Source organism: Clinocottus analis, unplaced genomic scaffold, assembly GCF_023055335.1.
Source record: "Clinocottus analis isolate CAN_PGR_092001 unplaced genomic scaffold, fCliAna1.0.p SCAF_12, whole genome shotgun sequence".
In the NCBI taxonomy this organism is placed as follows: domain Eukaryota; kingdom Metazoa; phylum Chordata; class Actinopteri; order Perciformes; family Cottidae; genus Clinocottus; species Clinocottus analis.
Genome location: NW_027175843.1, coordinates 9612353 through 9629538, shown reverse-complemented (window position 1 = coordinate 9629538; position 17186 = coordinate 9612353). Strand labels below are relative to the sequence as shown.

At 41.3% G+C, this 17186-nt stretch overlaps 3 protein-coding genes across 7 annotated transcripts in view; all 3 read left to right on the top strand.

Moving 5' to 3' along the window:
• Nucleotides 1–5575, top strand: part of frmpd4 (FERM and PDZ domain containing 4) — a 31296-nt gene extending 25721 nt beyond the window's left edge. For all 5 annotated transcript variants that reach the window (XM_068572788.1, XM_068572785.1, XM_068572784.1 and 2 more), the window contains 3 exons: nucleotides 66–1043; nucleotides 1547–2752; nucleotides 3858–5575. In XM_068572788.1, the coding sequence (XP_068428889.1) occupies nucleotides 66–1043; nucleotides 1547–2752; nucleotides 3858–5086 (3413 nt within the window). In that variant the 3' untranslated portion in view covers nucleotides 5087–5575. The remainder of the gene's footprint in view (nucleotides 1–65; nucleotides 1044–1546; nucleotides 2753–3857) is intronic.
• A 1319-nt stretch (nucleotides 5576–6894) lies between these two features.
• tlr7 (toll-like receptor 7) lies at nucleotides 6895–10680 on the top strand. Its single transcript, XM_068572073.1, has 2 exons — nucleotides 6895–6936; nucleotides 7243–10680. Exons 1-2 carry the CDS (start codon nucleotides 6922–6924, stop codon nucleotides 10390–10392), a joined length of 3165 nt encoding a protein of 1054 aa, XP_068428174.1. The 5' UTR covers nucleotides 6895–6921; the 3' UTR covers nucleotides 10393–10680.
• A 53-nt stretch (nucleotides 10681–10733) lies between these two features.
• Nucleotides 10734–16881, top strand: LOC137783231 (toll-like receptor 7). Its single transcript, XM_068573030.1, has 6 exons — nucleotides 10734–11085; nucleotides 11894–14970; nucleotides 15152–15171; nucleotides 15909–15951; nucleotides 16627–16739; nucleotides 16837–16881. The coding sequence occupies exons 1-6, from the start codon at nucleotides 11083–11085 to the stop codon at nucleotides 16863–16865; spliced, it is 3285 nt and encodes a 1094-aa protein (XP_068429131.1). The 5' UTR covers nucleotides 10734–11082; the 3' UTR covers nucleotides 16866–16881.
• The last annotated feature ends 305 nt before the right edge of the window (nucleotides 16882–17186 follow it).

Genomic DNA, 17186 nt, shown 5'->3' with positions numbered 1-17186 from the left:
GATGACTCATCAGAATTTGTTGTGTTTAAAATAGACCTGTTAAATGTGTTGGATCCTCTTTTCAGGCCATGCAGCAAGAGTAAAACAGACCTACCAGGCCATTGAGTGTACATACAGCACACCCCATAAAGGATTTGAAGACCGAAACAACCAGAGATGCAGCCAAGATTATTCTGACCGGGAGCGTGAATACCTTGAGCACGGGAAATTTGAAGGCCAACCAGTTTACATAACTGAGATCCACCAGGCCCAGCACTCAATTCACATGGCAGAGAGAGCAGAGTGCTGCAGAATCCCTTGCACCCAAACTTACCTCAATGTCCCCAGGCCCAAACCCCAAGACTCCTCCAGGAGTGCAAAGGTCTCTTTTATATTTGGAGATCCTCCCTTTGACAGTGTAAACCCCCAAAATATGGGCTACCAGAGACTGATGGATGAGAGCCCAGAGATTCTAGACAATCATAACCACATGTATCGGCGTCTCGAGGAGGATTATAAGATGATGGATGCCATAGAAGACGGGGACGGTTATCAGTACTCCACCAAAATCTTTGGTCCTACTGAATGCATCGAGGAGCCGCTGCTGCATGATATCTGTTACGCAGAGACAACAGATGAAGCAGAGGACGAGGATGACATCAGCTGTGAGGAGGACATGGTGATGAGTGACATTGACAAGCCTATGTTACTCTCGCTCTCAGGGTCCAGCGATGACATCATTGACTTGACTTCCCTCCCTCCGCCACCGGAGGGTAACGACGAGGAGGACAATGACGTGCTTCTGCACTCGCTTAACCTGGCCATCGCTGCTCCTCCTCCCGGCTTCAGGGACAGCTCTGATGAGGAGGAGCAGCAGGGGTCCGGGACTCGGGCACAGGGAGCCTGCAATGACATCCCGGTGTCTCTCATAGATTCAGTACCCAACCTCGGAGCAGAGGTCCACGGGGAGCCTCTAAACGACGCAGTAGTGTCGACCTTACAGGCACTCGAGGACCTCGCTGCATCTGAGGAACAGAGTCCGGCACAGTCAGAGAGTAGCACAGGTTCTCCTTACACTATTGTAACATTCATCCATTGACATCACACATGTTCCAGCCATTCACTTTTGATTTGTTTTTTTTTCAATAAAGCCCATTTTGTTCGGTTTCCATTTGTGTGAGTATTTCTTCATCCATTTGATCATACAAACAGTTGTGTTCACTCCAGTATTGTTCATTTTGACATGATTTGTTTTTGTTTTATTCATCATTTTATTTATTTTGTTCTCATATAGTAAAATGTAAACAAAACATTTCAAAAAGCAATCCATAATGATTTTTAGTCTCGACTGTTCTCTCGCAATATTTTATGTGATTATGTTTTGATTTATATTTAGTATTTATAATGTATTCATTTAAATTTATTGAAGTAATCATTCACACCTTTTCACCCTACATGCTGAATTACATGTCCTACCACTCTATTTCACTCATATTTTGTAATCTGTGATGTTTCTGGTGTCTCATGAACTTGTTAATGAAGTGTTTTGTCTTTCTGTGGTACACAGGTGTAGAAATATCTCGAGCATTTAGTCCCGAGTCCTCAGATTCTGGCAATGAGACAAATTCCTCTGAGATGACAGAGAGCTCTGAGCTGGCCACTGCTCAAAGACACTCAGAAAACCACCTCAGGATACATGTGCAGATGACAGAAGGATACCACGCCGTGAGCGAGGAAAAGACAGAGGCTGCTGCACCTAGTGGTGGCAGTGTGGGAGCCATGCAGTACACCCAGGAGCATCAGGATGACGAGGCAAAATCATCTGCAGTTGCCTCCTCCCAGATTTGTCACTCGGATGGCGGTGAAATGGAGCCGGAGACAATGGAAATAAAGTCAGTCAGTGAATACTTCACTAAGATGCACCTTGGTTCAGTAATGAGCAGGCAGAGAGGAAAACAGAGGGAGGCAGATGGTAGAATCCAAGGAGATACCTGTGAATCCTCTGACAGATCTCACGTGGCTTCCCATGACTCAGCAAGAGAAGAGCCTCCTCATCTTGTTGGGAAATATAACGCTTTCACTGTGAGAGATTCCTACTACATGAATCAACTTGATCTTGGGCGAACTCACTTTAAAGAGAGGCATCAAAAATGGCAGCAGAGAGCACCCCTAAACAAAATGGCAGAACATCTCTCTCCAGAATGTGTGAATGACTCACCGGCTTCCCACGCAGACAGATTGACAGTCAAGGAAGAGAAACGGGACTCGAGTGAAAGAAGTCAACAGTTAAGTGATCGTCTCCCCTCTCCGATCAAAGGGCCTGTCCTCGCAGGAGGAGATGCCACTTCACAGGACAATGAGCAGCAACAAGTTAAGATTCCACCGTTGGAGCACAACGTCACACAGTCATACGAGTACCACGTGAGCAAGCGCATGTCATCGCTACAGAGTGAAGGCGTTCATTCTCTCCAGAGCTCACAATGTTCCTCTATAGACGCTGGTTGTAGCACAGGCAGCAGCAGCTGTGTCACTCCCATGGATTCTCCTCTTTGTGCCACAGACAATATACATGTACTTTCAGACTCCTCACTCAAGGGGCTGAGTTATGTAACAGCGGAGGAGAAAGCTTTTGGGCCCCCAGGTCAGGGGAGGGCTGGTCATTCCATGGACCCCACCCTGCTGAGGAAGATCCATGCAGCGACCAGTGCTGAGCCTGGGTTCGGGACTACACGAGACGGCAGTCACCGGATGCCCAAGATTAAAGAAACCACAGGTAAAACTAAACAGGAGGGTCTTTTCTCGAATCTGTGACACGGACACGCAGCATGACAGAAACAGAAGGGACATTTAAAGTCAATGCAGGCAGGCAGGCGTATATTTTATATGCTCAGTTTACACAAATAATTTAAATCTTTTATCATCTACCTTGTTATTTTCAGCCATTTATAGATTTTACTAAAAAAAAGAGTCTGTGAGGCTAGACTTAAACTCACAGCTGCTTGCCTGTGAATGTTTTGCCAAAGTTGGCGTACTACTTACATACTTAAACTAACAAGAGTAAGCTAGACTTTAAATACAAAAAGACTCAGGTCAGTGGTGCCAACTATTTTTCAGCGAGCAGCATAGCTTCAAAAGTCACTTAATTTGATTCACGTCTCCCACCAAAGCCATTCTCCTAAAATTTGCATTTCTAACTTAAACGCATAATAAATGTAAATAACCAATATGGCTGTTGTTAGTACTCAGATCTGCCAAGCTAGCATTCAGTGAACGACGTCAGTGATGTTCAATTAGTGCATGTTGTGCATCAGTGTGTGTGTGTAGACAGGCAGTTAGGCCAATCATTTCATCAGGACGCAGAGATTGGAAGCTTAGACAATTCTATGAGCCCCTTTTTTCTTGTTTTTTTTTCAGAGCATGTGATGTTTACATTTGATGGAAATTTTAAAAAATAATAATAGTTTTTGTTTTGGAAAATTACCAAACTATAGCTTCAAGCAGGAATATTTTTTTACCATGTTCATGTTTAGTTCAGCATACATTTTAAACATGATATTTCTGTTGTTTTATGATTTTTCCTTTATTTTATCTTGAAAATATAAAAAATCCTCGACTTCTAAACGTCTTTAAAATGAAAATGACAAGGGGGTTGCAAGCCAAACAAATTATAATTGGGTACCACTACTTGAAACTATATTAATTGTGGAGTTTGCCCCCTTAAGAATGGAAATAAGATATATATTTTTAACAAGTAAATAGAAAAAAAATATGCAAATCATCATCTCTGTCTACATAGTACATATGAAGTATATTTGTGATTATTTACACATGTGAGATGCTTAACAGTTCTCTCTGTTCTCCTACTACCCCTAGTGTAGCTTGCACACAGCTGAAGAAGGTTGGGGAAGAGTCATCTTTAGCTCTCTATAATGAGACCAGTACCACCACTACAGCCACGTTACCATCATCATTAAGAAGTAGTACAGAGTCCAGTGGGCCAACACAGGCCAGCATAGAGCCTGACCCACACGCCCTGGCCTTCCTCTCAAGCGGATCATCATGTGACCCTAAAACAAGCAGCCTCAAGAAGCAAGGCAGGGATTTGATGCTCAGGAGAAGGTGGAGCACCGTAATGCCAGGCTCCGGGAGCTTAGAAGCGCTGTTAGAAAAGACCAGAGCCACTCTTACAAGAAAAAGTGCTGGTCAGAATTTCCAGTCTCAAGATCCCCCAAACGTACAGAGAATATTCTCTGCCAACACCTTGCCTAAGAGCTTGTCCCATAGTTCAGTCGCCTCTAATTCATCCAGTAAAAAGCCACTCAAAGAAGCCTCCCCGTTGCTGCCAGAGTCAACAGCTCCCAGGCTGGATGCACGTAGGCCTATGTGGAGGCGGCGTGTGCCCTTCAGTCACTGCTTCCTGCGAAGAAAGAGAAACACTGGTTGTGTTGATGAAGTCAGAAAGATGCCCTCACATGGTCTGTCGGTTTCTTTCAATCGCAAAGAAAACACAGTCATGAAAACTGACTGTAAAGCAGAGCAGAGTAACGTGGCCTCGGCTGCGAATGATAAAAGCCTCAAAGCAAGGCTCGCTCGTGTAAATTTAATGAAGGGAAAAACCTACAGCCTTCAGATGGGGTTTGCACTTGCACGTAAGGATGCCTTAGAGATGGGCGGCGTGTTGCGTTCCAGCCTCGGCCACTCTTCCAGAGGTGAGAAACGCGAGGTCAACGAGGCTGAAATGGACACGTTCTCCCAGCTGCTCTTCATGCAGGCCAAAGTGCTGAGCAGTGCTTGCAGTCAGATGGCCGTGGAGTACAGCAGCCCAGAGGAGTTACTGCTCACTCTGACGCACAGCTTCCACACACTCTGCTGCCTAACGCAGGCCTGCATGTCACTTGTGGAAGGCCTGAGCAACGAGAACAAGCAGCGTGAGGCGGTCGCCAAGGTAGATGAGGTCGTCATGAACTACGTGTGTCTGCTGAAAGCTGCTGAGGCGGCTTCGGGAAGTTCCCCCAGTGACCAAAGTGTAAATGCATTGACACATCACTCCGCCACCACGTGTGCTATTATAGACACACTAACTCACTTACTGAAAACACTGGTCTAAAAATAAACTGTTTTGTCCTAATTATTGATTTTAAAGCCATACATAAGAGACATGGGTGTTACAACCAATGTGAATTGCTGTGAAAAAGAACTTGCCTTGTATATACAATATTTTATTATGGAAAGTAAAAAATTAAATGATATGAATCAAGTTTTAAATAGATTACATTAAGGCCTCTATAAAGAAACATATGATCCTCCTCTCAAGTATGCTATCTTATAATATATAAAAGGGATTATTTTCAATTATTTATTGGTTATTTTGGGGGCTAAACGTGTAGATTATTTCAACCTTATTGGTACATTATTTATACATTGAAATATATATGTTGGAGAAATGCATAAATTACAGTATATACAGCTTTGGACAAATCATTCCACAGGACAAGACATGTTCAATCAAGTAATGCATAAGACTTGTTTTGATGGATTCACCTTAATTTATTGATTACTTTACACATGAGTACCGAGTCCTTTGCTGTTCTTTTTTGTCAACATCATTAAAAAGATTTAAAAAAAATCTTTAAAAAGGCCTTCTCAAATTATTTACGGCTGTTTGCATGTACAAACACAATAATTACACAACCATTATGTCAACCATTGTTAGATAATCTCTATCTAATGTTGCAGTGGATGCAAATTCATGATCATTAATACACTTTATCTCTGAAGCATTACAACTTTTCTTGATTATACAACTTTGCTCCTAAAACTGCATTATTCATACAGAAAAGTTACTTGACACGTGTTTAGTTTTATAACTATGTTTAATAATTAAGGATTTTACCATATTCTTAAATCTGAGTGGTGGTAATGCTTTTTGCATTAATGATGATAGCCCAATTTCAAGGGGCAAGAGAGAGACTTTGCAACCTGTTATGTATGAGAGGAGCACATGTTGCTCGTCATAATAGAATGTTTTTTAAATTGATTTTATCGTGAAACATTTGTACCTCCTATCTGTTTGTTCAATGTTAGAGATCTCACAATGTACTTGAAGAAGGGAACTTAAACATTTTTACAACAGCAAAAAGAGAGTGCAATATTGTTACTTCTCTACAAAAAATAACTCTGCTGCCAAATAAGAAAACTCTGCTGTGTGAGGCTATACTTTGAGCTTAACACTAGCATGATGTTGTGAAGCAGGATATGCGAGCTTGCCATGCTAAAAAGCCCCCTTTGCCTTTTTACTGAAAGAAGTTAATCAGGGGGATGCTTTTTCTAAAACTACAGTTCCTAATCCTGCAATGGATTTCTAAAATAAAGGGCCAAAGATAAACACATTCTGTCTAGACAGATCATACATGAGAGTAAATAGTATTCCACCATAGCCACAAAGTAGCCAAAGGTAAAGGAAAACATTCTGCCTGCTTCCAGAATAGCGTGTTTACCATAAGTTTCTAAACCTAAACCCAAGCTTCGGTTTCACTTTCTCCTGCAGGTGAACCAGAAATGAAACCTCTTTCCAGCACTGAATAACCCACAACTCATCCAGCTATGTTTTTATACTGTTCTAAGAGCAAGACATTCATCCTTTCAGAAGGAAACATTTGCATAGTAATCTTAGCATGAAGCCTGTTTGCACTTCTGTAACAAACACAATCAGTCGACTGTTATCGAACACACATTGTAAAAGATGGAAGATTTTGATGTGTGTGATTTGTGAAAATAGGGAAGTGACACTGCCTAAATATACACACTATGGGCTAGCCCAGACACCTGTTACTTTCATCACATCACCTTAGAGCTGATTATCAATGTTGAACTTCTTTCAGTACTTCATCAAACTGGACAAGTTGACTCGCAGCAGGACCTCTTTTCAATCTCTTGTGAACAATGTTCTTCCATCTTGTGAGTATCATTAATCTTTGTTCACATTGTGTATTTTATCATGATTGCATTTTGCATCAGTTGTGAAATGGCAAGTTTATTTTGAACAGAATGGCTGTAAACTTCATGGAAAGATTAACAATGAGGAACAAGCTTGTACCAGTTAGGTGTGTTATGAAGAAGCATATTTGTCATCATCTTGTGGTCTTAATGTTCATTTGATCATGCTTTGTATGTGCATTGTGGGTGTTTTCTTAGTTGTATAACTGCATGTTTAGCTTACCACCTGCACATACCTCTTAGTGAACCACTTGTGTTTCTATACAGATGTGTGTGGCACTGCTGGGCTTGTGGTGTGGCCTCTCCATATCAAAAGCTCGCGTTTCTTACCCAAAAACTCTGCCATGTGATGTTGTCGAGGACAAAAGCGACAGCGTGATGGTAGACTGCACTGAGAGAGGCCTCAAAGATATCCCTCGAGGCATCCCAAGGAACACAACCAATCTGACACTCACCATCAACCATATTCCTCAGTTAAACTCTACCTCTTTTATCGGTCTGGAGAACCTGAAGGAAATTGACATGAGGTGCAACTGTGTGCCCATCAAAATCGGGCCCAAGGACCGCATGTGCACCAAGAGCGTGATTATAAAGGAAAACACCTTTACCAGCTTGAGAAACCTGCGAGCGCTGTATCTAGATGGCAATCAGCTCTACTCTATACCGAAAGGCCTCCCACAAAATTTGATCCTGCTGAGTTTGGAAGTGAATCACATTTATAATATTAATAAAGTAAACCTTTCTGAGATTAGAAATATTGAGATGCTGTACCTCAGTCAAAACTGTTATTACCGTAACCCATGTAATGCTTCCTATGCTATAGAGGATGGTGCATTTTTACAGCTAAACAATTTAACATTGCTGTGTCTAAAGTCAAATAACTTATCCTTTATTCCACATCAACTACCCACAACTCTGAAGGAGTTGTACCTCTACAACAACAACATTGAAGTAGTCACTGATGAGGATTTCAAAAACTTGACTAACCTTGAGATTCTAGATATTAGCGGAAACTGTCCTCGATGCTACAACGCTCCTTTCCCATGCATTCCGTGCCCAAATAATTCCCCACTTAATATCAGTAAGACGGCTTTTAAAATGTTGACCAAATTAAAGACGCTGCGCCTGCACAGTAACTCTCTGACAAGTATGCAGTCTGAGTGGTTTGCCAGCACACCAGAGCTCAGAGAGCTTGATCTCTCATCAAACTTTTTAGCGAGGGCAATAGGAGTCACAGACTTCCCACTATTCCTGGGGAAACTGGAAGAATTGGACCTTTCATTTAACTACGAGCTTCAGAAGTACCCTGAAACACTGAAGCTGAGCTGCAGTTTTTCCTCCCTCAAATCCCTTCGAATTCTCAGACTGAAGGGCTTTGTCTTTCAGCAGCTCCAGCCAGACAGCATTGCGCCTTTAAAACCTCTCACAAACTTGGAGGTTTTAGATCTAGGTACAAACTTTATCAAAATGACAAACCTAAGTATTCTGATGGAACTAAAAAGTTTTAAAATAATCAGTTTGTCTGACAACAAGATATCTTCCCCCTCTGACGGCCAAGATGGAGTCGGTTTTTCTGGGGGGGAGCCCTTGAACTGGTCTCCTATGTCGGCTGCAGCTCAGTACCAAAGTGAGGAAGTGAGAGAAATCCATTACTTCAGATATGATGAATATGCACGCAGCTGCAAATACAAAGATAAAGAACTTGGAACGATTGCATCCTTTGTCAACAATAATTGTAGTCAGTTTGGAAAAACCCTGGACGTGAGCAGAAACAACATTTTTTTCTTGCATTCAAGATTTTTAAATCTCGGAGAGCTGCGATGCCTTAATCTATCTGGTAACGCAATGAGTCAAAGTCTGAACGGCTCTGAATTTACATATCTGACTAACTTACAATATCTAGACTTCTCTTCTAATCGCCTTGATCTGCTCTACTCTACTGCGTTTCAAGAGCTGAAAAGTCTGGTCATCTTGGATATAAGTTACAACAACCATTACTTTGAGTCAGAGGGCTTGACTCACATGCTAAATTTTACTAGCAATTTGAAAAATCTCAAGATATTGCTCATGAACCACAACAAGATATCTACTTCTACGAACACAGAGCTGGAGAGTCAATCTCTAGAGAGGTTAGAGTTCAGAGATAACCGGTTAGATATGTTGTGGAGAGACGGGGACACCAGATACGTCAATTATTTCAAGAATTTATTTAATCTGACCGTCCTCGACATCTCTTCTAATAACCTCAATTTCATTCCGCCGGAAGTGTTCAGGGGTTTGCCAGGCAAGCTATCTGAGCTCTACATCAAAAACAACAAACTAAAAGATGAATCCTTAAATTGGGAGAAACTACAGCTTCTACAGTCTTTGGAAGTCCTAGATCTCAGTGGAAACAGTCTGACCACTGTTCCACCAATGTTGTCAATCTGTACCAAATCTCTGAAAAAGCTCCTTTTACATAAAAATCAAATCATAAAACTCACACCTGATTTCCTCAAGGATGCCTACAACTTAAAATACCTGGATCTTAGTTATAATCACATACAGCACATAGAGAAATCCAGCTTTCCAGATGATGTCGTTGAGAAGATGGACATGCTGCTTCTGCACACAAACAGATTTCTGTGCAGTTGCAATGCCACTTGGTTTGTCACATGGCTCAACAGGACCACAGTGACCATCCCCAGACTGGCCACGGATGTTAAATGCGCCAGCCCCGGGGCACAGAGAGGTCATCCAGTGATCTCAGTGGACCTGCTGGCCTGCCAGCACAGCTACTTGTCAATCATCCTCTACACCCTGATGACTTCCCTCGTCCTCAGCTTCCTCACACTGTCAATCTCCAGCCATCTCTTCCTGTGGGACGTCTGGTACATCTACCACTTCTGCAGGGCAAAGCTCAAAGGTTACAGCCGCCTGTACTCCCAAAGCTCTGCCTATGATGCCTTTGTGATATATGACAAGGAGGACTCGGCGGTAACAGAGTGGGTGATGAAGGAAATGTGCGCTCACCTGGAGGAACAAGGAGACCGTCGTCTGACACTGTGTCTGGAGGAACGGGACTGGACCCCCGGATGCCCCCTGATCGACAACCTTTCCCAGAGCATCCACAACAGCAAGAGGACAGTCTTCATTCTCACCAGCAAATACATCAAGAGCGGCAACTTCAAGACAGCTTTTTACATGGCCCACCAAAGGCTAATGGATGAAAAAAATGACGTTATTGTACTGATCTTCTTGGAGAAAGTACCTTGCAATTCAAGGTACCTGAGATTAAGAAAGAGACTGTATAAGCGGTCTGTGCTGGAATGGCCAACAAACCCTCAAGCCCAGCTGTACTTCTGGTTCAGCCTGAGAAGTGTTTTAGCAACTGAAAGTCACAAACAATACAACAATCTATTTAAAGAGACACTGTAAAAAACAATATACTGTGATACTCAGTTCCTCCTTTGATTTAAGATTGGTCTGAATTTACTGTCTGTCTGTTTTGAATTACAATGTTTTACCAACAGCTCACCCTTTAAACCTGATCATACCACTGTCCCTGCACTCCCGAAAGGTTCCCTTTTTCTGTCATATCTCACATGTGCTTCATTCTATCATTCCAAATTTTATTAATGACTTCATATCATTATTTTCTGTTCCTGTTTTATTGTGTGTTTTTTAGATGATGATTTTAAAAACCAATTTACTTATTTGGAGTGGCATACCACAATAGTGTCTCTTTTCCATCCCTGCAGAGAATAATAATAATTTTCACTTCAAGAGAGCAACAAAACTGCAAACATATGTTGAAAAGAGGAACTGGAAACGAGTCACTTCTTCAATTCACATGCCACTTCTTTTTGAGAGCCTTGTTTGTGAGCACCAGCCACTTTGTTGCTTTTGTTTAACTTCAGCAACAAGTTTTTTTTTTTTAAATATATTTTGTATATACATATATGTAATGCTTTACTGATTAGATTTTATACCTTTCGCTGACTTCATGACACACAAGACACGCATAGTTTTTTAACAAATAGTTAATTTTCAATTTTATATGAAAGATTGCAAACTTTTTTCGGATTTTTTAAGTTTGTCATAAGAAGTCAAAAGAGTATATGCACAATGGTGAGTTTTACTGATATTTTCTCTGAACTTTATTTGCATTATTTGCTCGTTGTAAATATGTATATCTACTGAAAGTATACTAAATGTTTTAGTAAAACTTCTTCGTTATCAGGGTGTGTTATGGATTTCCTGGTTGCCTGCCTGTGCTTTTTAATTGGATGTGTAATGTAATCTGTAATGACTTTGTGCTTCTGTGATTTACTTTATGACATTAGATCATATTTGAGTAACTGTGAATACTTTGACTCATTAAACTGTTGAATGGCATTGTTGATAATGATGTGCTCTACAGTAAATAATACATTAAAGTAAAAAAAACAACTATATCCTATCATCTTTTTTTATCAGTACTCATTTGCATTTTTAGATAGTAACAGTTAAGGAGTGGTCTGTCAGTGGACTTGTGATTACAAGGTCCTGCGTTACAGCAGAAAAATGTCCGAAAAAATTACTTCCTTAGTTACATGTCATAATTCAAACTGTCATGAGCAGTTATTCCATTTGAGTGATATTTAACCTGCAGAGTGCTGCCACCTGCTGGGTAAAAGTGGTACCATTCTGAAAAGTAATTTCAAATACTTTAAGGATAGATTTAGTTTAAGTCTGTCCTCACACAAAAGTCGGGTGCCCATATGAACATTGAAAATTATTGTCTCAGCTGTAATCATACCTTATAACTGTTGTGTTAAGGTATTGCAAAACCTATCATTTTAACCAAATGTATGATGTACACTGTATGATATACATGCCTGTTTATATAAATGTTTATGAATTGCTGGATTTCATCAATTCTATTGTTCATCTACAGACCTTCACCCGCTGGATGCACTTGCTGCTGCTCAGTCTGAGTTACCAGTATGATATCCAGCCTGCTGCATGTAAACCTCTGTGGATGACATCGCAGTTCCCTTGTGATGTCACAGCCTACAATACCTCTGAAGTCCTATTTGACTGTAAAGGGCGTCATCTGCATCATGTGCCTTTTGGGATAACCACTAATGCAACTGAACTTATCTTATCAGAGAACTCCATTAAGAATATTTCGGTGGATTCGTTTTCCAACCTGCAGAATCTGACTGGACTGAATCTCAACTGGGCAAACAAGAACAGAGCGGTGATCATTGCTGCGAATGCTTTCAAAAATCTGACAAAACTGCAAGAACTGAGACTAACTGGCAACTGTCTGAAAGAAATTCCTGGCAATCTACCTCTCAGCGTGGAAATCCTCGACCTGAGCAATAACCAGATCATGTTGTTGGATAACAGGAGCCTCGCCGGCTTAACAAACGTAACTCATTTATTGTTATCCAGAAACTGCTACACCTGGAACCCTTGTGGGAGATCTGTTGTGATTATGGAAGACAGTTTTGCTGTAATGAGCAAACTGCGGGTTCTAGACTTGTCTTCTAACAACTTGACAAAAATTCCCAGGGGATTACCCCACTCATTGCGTGTGTTAAAGCTGGGTTCTAACAAAATCCAGGACATATCTGAGGATGATTTTTTGTGGCTACCAAATTTACAAGTCCTAAAAATAGAAGGGAACTGTCCAAGATGTCAAAATGCTCCATTTCCTTGTGTTCCTTGCCAAAACATGTCTCTTGGTATCCATCCTAATGCATTTCAGAATCTAACACAGCTCAAAATACTGAACCTAGGAGGAAACTCCCTCGACCACCTGAATCCCTCCTGGTTCAAGAGGCTGCGCCAGCTTAAACAATTGTTCCTGTCATTCAACTTCTTATTAAAAGCAATTACTGGGGAGGCAACATTTCTAAGATATCTCCAAAAGTTACAAATAATTGATCTCTCTTTTAACTTTGCGCTCAAGCTTTACCCAACGACAGTGAATCTCTCAAAAGAGTTTTCAAATCTGAAATCTCTTAGAACTTTGCATTTGGAGGGTTTGGTCTTCCAGAACCTTGGACCAGACACGCTCAGACCTCTGTACAAGCTTAAACACCTGTCTGCACTCAACTTGGGGACTAACTTCATTATTCACTCTGATTCCACCATATTCGGCAAATTTATCCACCTGAAAATGATATACCTTGCAGAAAACAGGTTGTATCCAATCCCAGTGAGAAGTGCCCTACGTTCAAATGACGGATACGATCAGGGGTCGGACCTCTTTGTTTCCCCGCTCATTAAACCCCATCCGAAAGATTTGGGTTATGAAATATCACACGGCCTTATCAAACAAGAGTGCTTTGACTCTGGACGCGTGCTAATCCTCAGCTCAAACAATATATTTTTCATTTCTCCGAAGCAATTTGAAAGCTATGGAAATATTGCATGCCTCAACCTCTCCGGTAATGGACTTTCATCAGCACTTAATGGAACAGAGTTCTCCTTGTTGCCTAATCTGACATACCTGGACCTGTCATTCAATAGGATTGATCTGGCCTATGACAATGCCTTCAAAGAACTAAAGAAACTACAAGTGCTAGACCTCAGTAACAATGACCACTACTTTAAAGCATTTGGTGTAACGCACAATTTAAATTTTACAAAAAATCTGCCTGCTCTCAGGGTGCTGAATATGAGTCATAATTCCATTTCCACATTGACAACAAAAAGGATGCATAGCAATTCATTAACAGAACTTCAGTTTACAAACAATTTTCTCGGGACTCTTTGGAAACTAAGGGATAGCTCATATAAGATGCTTTTTACTAATCTTACTAATTTGACAATTTTAGATATATCCCACAACAGGATTACAATGATTCCAGACAATGTTTATGAATATTTGCCACCTAACCTCACCACACTACGCATAAATCATAATTTGCTTACTGATTTTAAATGGGGCAAACTCAAGTGTTTCCATCAACTTCAAATTTTAGACTTGAGCTCCAATTCTTTATCCAATGTGACAGTTATAAACACAAACGTCTCTTTGACTTTCCTTGACCTGAGTCATAATCACATCTTCCACCTGGACAATGGGTTTCTGAAGGGTGCAAAAAGCCTTACGACTCTCAGCCTCAATGACAACAAACTGACAATAATTAATCAATCCACCTTCCAACCAAGACCCGAATCTCAGATTCAGACGTTGTTCATGCAGAGAAACCCGTTCCAGTGTACCTGTGATTCATTGGATTTCATCGTGTGGATTGAAAACAGTGACGTGAAGATCCCTAGACTGACTTCCGAGGTGACATGCGCCACACCAGCGAACCAGAAGGGTCAAGCTCTGATCTACTTTGACATCAACCAGTGTGTAAATGACAGTGAGGCGTTCTTGAGCTACACTCTCACAAATTCCTTCATTATTATTTTCATGATTGTGGCAACAGTTGCGCACTTGTTTTACTGGGATGCTTCCTACGTGCTTCACTATATGAAAGCTAAGCTAAAGGGATACAGATCTTTGAACTCACCAGACTGTGTTTACGACGTCTTTGTGACGTACGATACCAGAGATCCACATGTCTCTGAGTGGGTGATGACAAATCTGCGAGTGCAACTAGAAGAGGAAGGCGATAAGCATCTTCCTCTGTGTCTGGAGGAGAGGGACTGGCCCCCTGGAGCCCCACTGGTGGAGAACCTCGCTCAGAGCATCCGGTACAGTCGCAAGACCCTGTTCGTCTTGACCAAGGACTACGTTAGGACCGGGGTTTTCAAGCTGGCGATGTGTCTGGCCCACCAAAGACTGCTTGATGAAAATGTGGATGTGATCGTGCTGCTGATGCTGGAACCCGTCCTGCAGCATTCGCACTTCCTGCGCCTGAGGAGGAGGATGTGTGGGAAAAGTGTCTTGGAGTGGCCAAGAACAGCTGCTGCAGAGCCCTGGTTTTGGCAAACCTTGAGGAATGTTGTCAGAGTGGACAACCAGGCTATATGCAACAAGACTTATTCAAAGTACTTCACAGTCAAGTGAACCAATGGCAATTGTCTATGAGTGCTTTTCCACTAACTTTAAAATATTGACAGTAATATCTGGAGCCTGCGTAAAATGATTGTTTATGTCAACTCTGATGTGGTCCTGCATACTTCTCTGCTTGGGGCTTAATTGAAGCCAAATAAAGGTAATTATATGTTGTTGTTTTTTGTTTAGAGTGATACTGAATGGCTTGTGTACAAAAGAGTATAATAAATATTTAAATTAATTTCAAGCCAATGCCCTTTTGAAATGTTATCTGGTCTCTGTGAGTTCACAAGTTCAGGCAACACAATTTGTTGAAAATGTGCTGTCTTAACCTTTATTTTAAGTTATAAGCCTATATTTAATTTGTCAAGACTCAATGCTGAGAGAGTCAAAAGAAAACTTGTCGAACTTTGTACAACCAAAACTCTCAACAATTATATCAATTCTGAATGTTTAAACTGCAGGTTTAATAAATTCCCCATCTTTCGACACTTCCTGTGATACCTTTGTTTGTCCACAAGAGGTTGCCCCCCGACACACGTTCAATAGGACGCTTTGTGCCGTTAAAACCCAAACCAGTCAACTCCTCATAATCTCAATCTTAAATCCACCTACAACCCACATTTGCACTCACTTGGTGGCACGAATAACAAACCGCTGTGGTGATAAAGACACCTTTATTAATGGCGACTGATGGAGGGATTCCGACCACATAATATATGAACTGATGCATAAGGTTGCAGTTGTTTTCCCTTCACATAAAATCGGCTAAATATGACTACAGTATATTCAGCGTCGGATAATTTTAGTAATTTTAAGCAAATTAAATATTTGTACAAAAGCAGTTTTTCTAGACCGTGGGGGTGACGTGACGTCAGATGACTATTTGCATACTGGCCAGTATTTATACGGCGGTCCCAGCTCCAGTCGTCACTCTGCTACTGAGCAACTGCACGTGCATCCCGTCACTTCTACTATAGTCCAACCAGGTGAGTGCGAGTCCGTTTAAGACGTTATGTGCGCGTTTGTTTTTAAATCGGCTTTAATTGTATCTTTAGAAATGATTCAGTGACGAGTCAGTATGTTGTAACGTTTCTCCTCGTACAATCTCTAGTCTCGCTATCAGTCTGCTGCTCATGATGCGTTAAAAGGCGCTGGAATTAATCGTAAAATGCCTGCTGGTGCGACATATTCAAAGAAATGCTACAGAAGGGCAATGTCTTTGTTTAGTGAATGATGCCAAATAAATGTCGCCCCATTTGTCAGTAAATTAGATAATGTGTCAACACGTTAAACCAAACATTAATTTGGACTACACATGATCTTGGCGTTTTTTGGTTTTAAATCTGGTTTATTGTTCATATTCCAAATGGCTGGTGGGGGTTTCTTGACGTCAGTCTGCACGTCTAGATTAGATTGAAGGGCGGTGGCCTCGTAGATGTTGCGCACGTTCACGAACTGACAAAAGCGTTACACGCACGCACGCACGCACAGGCGTTGTGTTTTACAAAGGCCTCGTAGTTTTTCTCAGCATGAGTTAATAGTTTTGCCGAACGCAGATCATGGCCCTTCAAGATCTGCTGTGCTCCCTAATTAGATGCCCAGGTGTGTTCTGATTGAACTCTCTTGAAGGACAACTCCCTTATGTTTCCATGTCTGTTTAGACCCTCTGCAGAAATGTCTGACAAACCTGACATCACCGAAGTCCAAACCTTCGACAAGACCAAGCTGAAGAAGACTGAAACCGCAGAGAAAAACACCCTGCCAACCAAAGAAAGTATGTGATTCACATGCTGCCTTTTAATCTAAAACATGTATTTTCTATGATTACAACTTTTTGTTCTAATGTGAATTTTTTTTTCTTCTACTTTCAGCCATCGATCAGGAGAAAGCTTCACCATAAAGTGCTGTGCATTTTACATTCCACAAGCCTTACTACTCTTCTGTTCGATGTGTATTCCACTTGAGGTTCTTAAAACATGACTTAAGCCACCACACCACTAACTCTGCTGATGTTGTGCTGTACAGTAGGAAGTGTAGCTTGTCAGCATGGGTTCCTTGTCATCTGTTGCTGTGGGTGATCTCTTGTTTGGAGATGACATGTCAAACTACTGAGGGCCTGACCTGTCGCTATGATTTCTAAATTCTGGCCACTTGTGAATGCTCACGTGGCAAGCAGTCTTTTGTAAAAAAAATCTGGAATGCACAAGCGTGTTAAATATGC

Coding starts and splice junctions, on each gene's coding strand:
- LOC137783231 (XM_068573030.1), top strand. Junction 14,971..15,151: donor TCAAAGTACTTCACAGTCAA/GTGAACCAATGG, acceptor TTTTTTGTTTAG/AGTGATACTGAATGGCTTGT. Junction 15,172..15,908: donor AGTGATACTGAATGGCTTGT/GTACAAAAGAGT, acceptor TCTGCTACTGAG/CAACTGCACGTGCATCCCGT.